At 34.0% G+C, this 8,583-nt stretch overlaps 1 protein-coding gene across 1 annotated transcript; it reads left to right on the forward strand.

Moving 5' to 3' along the window:
* Positions 1 to 384: 384 nt before the first annotated feature.
* Positions 385 to 1,650, forward strand: LOC110637412 (heavy metal-associated isoprenylated plant protein 39). The gene is made up of 3 exons (XM_021787500.2): positions 385 to 551; positions 834 to 909; positions 1,070 to 1,650. Exons 1-3 carry the CDS (start codon positions 546 to 548, stop codon positions 1,390 to 1,392), a joined length of 405 nt encoding a protein of 134 aa, XP_021643192.1. The 5' UTR covers positions 385 to 545; the 3' UTR covers positions 1,393 to 1,650.
* The last annotated feature ends 6,933 nt before the right edge of the window (positions 1,651 to 8,583 follow it).

The raw sequence follows: 8,583 nt of genomic DNA on the forward strand, positions 1-8,583 counted from the left end.
TTAAATAAAAAAACGACATTAACATTTTTTTTTTTTTTTTTTTTTTCTCATCCCTATAAATTTTTTTTTTTTATATACCTTTTTTTGTAATTTTTATTTTTAACTTACCCGGTAAAAAACCCATTAACTTGACCATTCTTCCCCAATAATAGCTCTTAGATTTTCAGCACGTTTGTCCTCGGGTGTTGCTGAGCTGACGTGACACCTTCCCAGAAACCCTGATGAAACCTGAAGCTCTATCGAAAAGTTCAATAATTGAGAACGGTGTCGTTTTTTTCTGTGAAGGAAAGGCCTGTGCTCATTCGTTTGCTGGCCCTACACCCCAACTTGTATTATTGACCGTAGACCAATGACCTTCAGGGTTGACTCCAATTTTCCAAGGCCACTGCCACAGTCCCATTTCTGTTCCTTTAAAATCTGCCTCCTTACAACCCTTTTCCTACAACGCCTTTTTACCTTTTCCCTTATTCTGCCTTTCGGCCTTCCCTGGCTTCTGTCTGCAGTTTTCTTTACAAGTTCAAGGGCGGATCTCTCAACCTTCAAATATGAAGGTCAGAATTTTCTCTATGGATCTTGCTAATTCTCTACGTACTTACTGATAAAAAAGATAAAATTTGCTATATTTCTCTATTGGAAATATGCATGCATGGCTGATTATCTTCATATTTTCTTTGTCATCTTTAGTTTGATTTGTTCATCTTTCTATTTGGGATTGTTGATCAAATCATTATGTGTCATGGCTTCCTTTTCTTTTATTATTCAAATATGTTTTTTTCGATTAATTTCTATTTCGATCTACTGTAACTAATATATGATCTTCGAATTTGTTACAGAAAGTAGTGTTGAAATTGGAGATTCACGGTGACAAGGAAAAGAAAAAAGCCATGAAGAAAGTCTCTGGCCTTTCAGGTATTAAATTTCTTCCCTCCCCTTTAATATAACCTCTGTTTGTCATCTCATCAATAAACGGAGAGGGAATTTTTAAAATTTTTTGTAATATTGTCTTTATTAAAGAATGAAAGCTCAGATCTTACAAACTAAGCGGTTCTTCTTGATTTCAATTTTGCAGGCGTCGAATCAATCTCCCTGGACATGAAGGACCAGAAATTGACGATAACAGGGGACGTTGATCCAGTACATGTAGTAGGAAAACTGAGAAAGCTCTGCCATACAGATATAGTTTCTGTCGGACCAGCAAAAGAGCCTGAAAAAAAGAAGGAAGAGCCAAAGAAAGAGGAGCCGAAGAAGAAGGAAGAGCCCAAGAAAGATGCAAAAGAAAAAGACGAAGTGGCTGAGCTCGTTAAGGCCTACAGGGCCTATAATCCTCACATGACAACCTACTATTATGTTAGAAGTGCAGAAGAAGATCCTAATGCCTGTGTCATTTGCTAGATAGATCTTTACAAGAGAGAGAGAGAGAGAGAGAGAGAGAGAGAGAGAGAGAGGATAAGAAGAAGAAGAAGAACTACTTACAGAAGAAATAACTGGAAGGAAAAAAAAAATGAAAATCATGTCTTTATTGGTTGGTCATCTTAAATTTGGATCATACTAGAATCTATATATGATGATACTTTCTGTACAGCAACTTCATGCTTGTTGGTTTTGTGCTTTTGATGTATAAAATTTTGGTGGTGCTATGGTTTTTCAGTAGCTTTTTACATCATATAGAGTTTGCTTGATATTATATTACTGTTGGATTGCTTATGAGAAAATTAATAATGGCATGCTAATTAAACATGGGATATGTGATGGTGGGGTTATTTTAATACTGTCAAATAAGGTTATAGTGGCTTGGTCATTTTGATAAAGTTATTAAAGGAAAAGATGCAACTTTATTGCCAAATTGGTTGTTGATGATTCATTAAACCATCAACTAATTAGGGTGAAATTTCTTGCCACTACACAGCTCTTAGGCCTGCTATGGCCCTTGCACAATTACATTTACATCCCATTTTCTTTCCTGATCTTATCCTTATGGGTTGCTTAAATTTTTCCTTTTTTTTGCCCTTTTCTATGTGCTTCGTTTATATTTCACTTTGAAGCATGATGGTTTGACACTTCGATGTGAAGTGTTGTATTAAAATAGGATTGAGCCGGCACTATTTTCTGGGGTGACACAGAGTAGGGTGATTGTGGACAACGCTACCAAACAAAATTTCTTCATTCTCTTGCCTCTATCACTACTATATGTTAATTTTAAATGCAAGTTTCGATATTTTTAATATCTACCTTTGCATATGATAATGATCAATTAGGAAAAGAAAATTAGTCTCTTTCAAAGAATTATAGCTCAAATTTTTAAGAAGGTGACGCCAATTATAATCCAAATTTGTCTCTTTCAAAGAATTATAGTCCAAATTATAACCATCCAACAGCTAAATCATATTAGACCAAACATACTTCTTTATCGACTATATATGCGGTCCATATCAAAGTATGCATAAGAACAACTTGGTAATAATTAAAAAATTAGTGTAAGTAACGTGAACAAATTTCAGTTTACGGGCCACATGCATGAAAGTCCTCTGATGGTTATAATCGAAATCATCAAAGCACAGACTCTTATCTCCAAGCCTATAAGCTAATTAACCCTACTTCACTAGAATATAAATGGGTCTCCATTAGCACTGGAAGAAGGGGAAAAATTAAAGGCGACGCTTCATTTGGTGGCAAAGTAGCCTACGACTTCACAAAAAATTATATAATAAATTTGATAGGTGAAACACCCAAGTCACTGTAAAATCTCTCACCAAATAAGCTATTATTAAATTTTTTTTTTTTTTAAATTTATCAAATGCAAGACGGTGAGACACGGTGACAAAATATGCAGAAAAATCTTTTAATTGGTGACTGAGGGAATTATGTCATACAAATGTCCATCTCATAATTCATCAGTTCTCTTAATTATTTTATTCATTTACATGCTTAACCCCTTCCTGCCTTCGACGGCATTTTTATTCTTTGTTTAATCAACCAGATATATGTGGAGAAATTTGCACGAGTCCACATCATCTCTTCACAAAGCAAGTGAAAAATAAACTATGGGACCTCTAGTTTTTCAGAGATTTTTAGGTAGATGTTGTTTACCACGTCGTCTATAATTTGTTAATTGAATTATTTTTTATTTTTTATATTTTTTTATAATTATATAAATATAAGAAATAATTAAAAATTTAACCATATTTATTCATTTATGTATTATCATAACATAACTTTTTTACTAATTTAATTTACAAATAAGGTAATATACTAAGTTTATCTAAAAATTTATCATAATTTTTATAATATTTTTGAGAGACCTGAAACATTGCAACTTAAGCATGTAATAATTTCTCTTTTTGTTATATGCTATGTTATATTTATTTATTTAATGTAACAAAATGGAATTTGTACATTTATCTATGAGAAGGAAGTGATGGATTGATATATATCGTGACATACCCATCATTTCAAAGAAAACTACTTACAACTAGCCATAATGATAGAGGATTGGTACTAGCTAGTGTTTTTATGCAAACTAATCATAAATTCAAGGCCAATTAGTCCGGGAATTTACAATGAAAGCTAGTTGGTTTAATCATTTTATTTCCATTTATAATAATCATAGCAATCATTTAAATGAAATGCCTTGTCATTATATTTGTAAAATTCATTTATAACTAATCAACTCTTCAATTATTTCCTATACAATCAACTATGGTTATTGGCAATAAAAAAAAAAGCCAATAATCCATGGTAATGGAGTTTTAGATGAGGGGACTGATATTTATAGCTTTGAAACACTCATCAAGGAGATCATACGAGGAAGGTAACCATTAAGTGTATGGGTGTATAAATGAGTTAAGTCATTTGTGAACTATTTATGTGTAACGGTCAGGCTTTAACCATTAGAGGAATTATCCACTTTGGCCATAAATCTCACGGTTTTGTCCCATAGGTGGAATGAAAAACTTTCCAGGAGGTCACATATCATAGTGATTAGCTTTCCCATTTTAAATATCATTACTTTTCACTCCCATTTCGATGTGGGACTTGTTTCTCATTTTTGAAGGAGGTTTTTGCCATGTCAAACGAAATCATTGGGGCACTGCCTTAGGGCCTTGTGGCCAACCAGCTTCCTCCACAAGTGTCCTCACTTGTCGCACTGTACTGAGGGAGCTTTCGGCTCTGATACCAATTGTAATGGTCAGACTCCAACTACTAGAGGTATTGTCCGTTTTGGCAGTAAGCCTCACGGTTTTATCCCATAAGTGGAATGGAGAACTTCCAGCAGGTCACCCATTATAGGATTTCTCTCAAGCGAGCACGCTTAACCTTGGAGTTCTTCTAACTCTCCAGGCCATTCCACCAAAAGGCGCCTCTGTGAGTACTATTTCTCTTCTATATTGGGTCAGTCTAGCAAATTCTCTCTCATATTCTGCCACTGATAACTGTCTCTGCCTCAGACTAATGAATTCCCTTCTTCTCTCTTCTAGATATACATTACTGACATACTTCTTTCTAAACTCCGTGAGGAAAAATTTCCATGTGATCTGATCTGGTTGTACCTTCCTAGATACTGTGTCCCACCACTGATAAGTTTATCCTGAAGTAGGGACACAACACCCTCTAAGTTCTGCTATGGGGTGCAGTGAAGTTGTCTCAGTACTCTTTCCGTTCTTTCTAACTAATTTTCAGCTGCCATGGGATCATCAAGCGTGGTGGGCCACAAGGCCCTAAGGTAGTGCCCCAGTGATTCCGTTGGACATGGCAAAAAGCTCCATGAAAGATGAGAAACACGTCCCACATCGGAATGGGAGTAGAAAGTAATGATATATAAAATGGGGAAACTAATCACTAGAGATGCCTTTTGGTAAAATGGCCTAGAGAGTTGAAAGAACTCTGGGGTTAAGCGTGCTCATTTGAGAGAAATCCTAGGATGGGTGACCTCTTGGGAAGTTCTCCATTCCACCTATGGGACAAAACCATGAGGCTTATGGCCAAAGAGGACAATTTCTCTAGTGGTTAGAGTCTGACTGGTACAATTGGTATTAGAGCCGAAAGCTGTCACACCTTACCCATCCATAAGGCATAACATGATCCCGTAGTATACTTAATAAATTATCGAACTTTGCCTACGGATAACCCATTAAATACACTACAAGGGATTTTAAAATAATTTTATCTTCTTTTGAAGGTGGTGAGCACTTTTAACAGGTATTAAAAACTTTTAATTTCATTTTAAAAACTAGGTAAAAATTTTGATAACTTTTATTTTTTCGCAAATTTTATAAAAATTTCAGCAGAGTACCGTCTGTAATTGGAAAAAACCCAAATTTTTAAAGACCTGCAAAAAACACTTCCAAATGATTTTCAATCATACCCCAACCTCCAATATATCAACACAACTCAATTCAACCAAAAATTCAATTCATCCAAAACTCATAACTCAAAGTATTTCAAAATAATTTTATGAACTCATAACATTTCATTAATTTTAATTTACATACACAAGACTTAATTTACATACAGAAAATCCAAAAATAGTATTAATACAATTTTTATTGTACAACTACTCAAATTACATCAATACATATGAACAATTCTATATTTACATCAAAATAAATACATTGAGTATAAAATAATACCCGTACCAAAAAGTCAGTGAAGTCCTTTATCTAAATAGTAGCTCACTCTGCCACTTTCTCCTTTCCCTTATCTACGACAGCAAATAAAGCTATTGCTGAGTATGATTTACTCAGTAGTACATAATAAAAATTTAAAATACTGAACATAAAACATTCACTGCTAAATCATAATTCAAACATTTCACAATTTTCAAATCACATTTATAATACAATTTTGTCAAATAATTTAATAAATGCAGTATTGTCAATCCATACACAACTTAGGTCATGACAAAAAATTTTCGATCAATGCCGTATTGTACACCACGACAAAGCAATCTACAACCTCACTAATCGAAATCAATGAGGGAGGTGGCTAGCTAGCTATATGAGTACTCATCCGATCTCAACCTCAACTGGCAAGCCAGAGAGGGAGGAATATAGTCGATCTCAACCCCGTAAACGGAGAAGGAATATAATGGTACTGTCATGCTAAGTGTGAATCCAAAACTAATTTAAAACAAGTTATTTAATTTTTCATGCAAAACCCAATCAAATTCTAAAGCCAAATTTCCATTCACAAATGGGCAACACAATAGTTCTCGAAACCCAAAATTAATATAATAAATTCACAATGCATAACACATCAAGTTTTCAATAAGAAAACGATAAATTAGGGTTTATTGTGCACAAACCTGGACTGAGTCGCCTCTAGGTCTTGACTCACTTGTCCTTATCCTTCTCAGTGTCTTTTTCAATTGAAACACACAGTTTACAGTGTTTCAGTATCACATCTCATAATAAATCCAACAATTTATTTCATGCTTATTTAATGGTACCATTAAATGTGCTTAAAATTTGATTCTTTGAATTTTTCATTTTGGGGTTACTATTCATGACACTATTCAAATCCAAATGTTGACTTTCTCATGCTTAATAGGTATGTGAATTCTAATTACACCCACATACCACATTTTGGATATCTAATTTGTTGGTATTGATTGCCATTTCCATTTCTAAGTCTCCTAAGAGAAATTACAATTTTTCGGTTTTGGTCCCCTGTTTTCTACTATTCCATTGGTCTGGTTACTATAGGAATTTGGCTAAGTGTCATTCATCAAAGTTGTTCTTTATTGTCTTAGTTTTAATTCTCTTTTTAAATCACTCCATTCGGAGTTTTGTAGCCCAAGATATGCCTATTTTTCTAAGGCTAGCCAGATTAGTTCAAACCCAGAATTCTAGGCACTTTCTTGGTTTTGGCAATTTTGGTGTGCTGATTGTAGCTCACTTTTTGGATGGGTTATGGTCAGAATTTGGGTTTGTGTTCTTCATAAAAGTTATAGTTTTATGTCTCAGCTTTCCATCGGTATAAAATTCAAGTAATTTGAACTTTCCTACACCAAGTTATGGCTAAATTAATAAACACTGTTCATTTAGTTATTTCTGTACAGTGGCAGTGTGCATTATCCGGATTTAACCTAATTGTTCACTATCTTAATGTCATTTTCTGGACATGGTTTTTGCATGAAAATTATGGCATTATGCGTCTACTTTCATATCCAATTGGTCTCATACCAATTGGGGTGGCAGAATTACAGTTTTGATCCCTGAAAGGGACCTAGGTCAAATTGCCCAAAAGTGAACCCTCACTAATCCGAATTGCCTTGTAATTCTCATTACTTCAACATATCCCAATTGGTCCCAATTGACCATTTCTAACCTCAATTAGGTTCAATTGCATCAATTGACCATTTCCTTCCAATTTTCCCCCAATTGCAATGGCACCAAGAACCCTAATTTCTCAATTTGCTTCAATTCATGAAATCAAAGTGTATAATTTATATCTACACACTCATTCAAGCATACTTACACATTTAATTCTACTAAAACACCATAAACCTCACTATTTCCATGGCTGCCAAATTTCCCCTAAGTCCATTCATGAATAAATTTCTAAGTTTCTTTACATAATTTCATCAATTTCAATTATATTTTATGTACAGACCATGCATATGGTGAGAAAATTGGCTTACCTTATTCAAGCAATTTTTTTTTTCTCTAATCTTCAATTTCCTTCTTCCTTTTTATTCCCAAGTGATGTATCTAGGTCTAAGAGTGTGATTTTGGGTTAGAGTTTAAGAAATGTATGGGATGAAACTAGAGAAAATTAAGCTTTCTAAATCCAAAAATGGTGGAAATGAAGAGAAAATGAGAGAGAGAGATGAGAGAGGAAAGTGACGGCAAAACAATGGTGAAGATGGACTTTTAAATTTTCTTTTTGATTATTATTTGTTTAATTATCTTTATCTCACTTTGATTAAATTAAAATAAAAATTCTTTATTGTATCATGCTTACATCACTTAAGTGATGTCATAAAGATTTCTTTTAATTTTCTTTTCTTTTCTTTTCTTTTCTTTTTCATACACCTTTCCTCTTTTATTCTATATTTTACAATATTAATTTCCTATATTTTATTGGACATTTAGGTCATAAGTCGCATCTAAGGGTGAATTGACCAATTTGCCGCTCGCCGGTCTGATTCGGTTTTCCAATAATTCAATATTTCTTCCGAAACCCTGATATAATTATTTGACCTACCTATCAACTATTTTCTGTGATTTTCTCTTTTCCACTAGCTTTACAATAATTCTTAGGACTGTTGTGTCACAATGTCCTGTTCAAAATTAGAGTTGGGACTGACCTCGTGATCACTTCCCGGTAAGGTCACTCATTGCTGGAACCCCCGGCTTATTTAACCTTTTATGCTTTGTTTTTCTTATTTATATTTAACTTTCTGGTAATCACTATTTATTTTCATTCAGGGTTTATCCAGGTGTCTTAAACTTGGTTCTAATCCTCTTAATTGTTCGGACCAACACCGATCACCGAAATAGTGAAATATACCAGGCTATGCATATAGGGGTGTTACTATTCTCCCCCCCTTAAAATAAATTTCGTCTCGAAATTTTACCTGGT

This window comes from Hevea brasiliensis, chromosome 13 (genome assembly GCF_030052815.1).
Source record: "Hevea brasiliensis isolate MT/VB/25A 57/8 chromosome 13, ASM3005281v1, whole genome shotgun sequence".
Taxonomy (NCBI): Eukaryota; Viridiplantae; Streptophyta; class Magnoliopsida; order Malpighiales; family Euphorbiaceae; genus Hevea; species Hevea brasiliensis.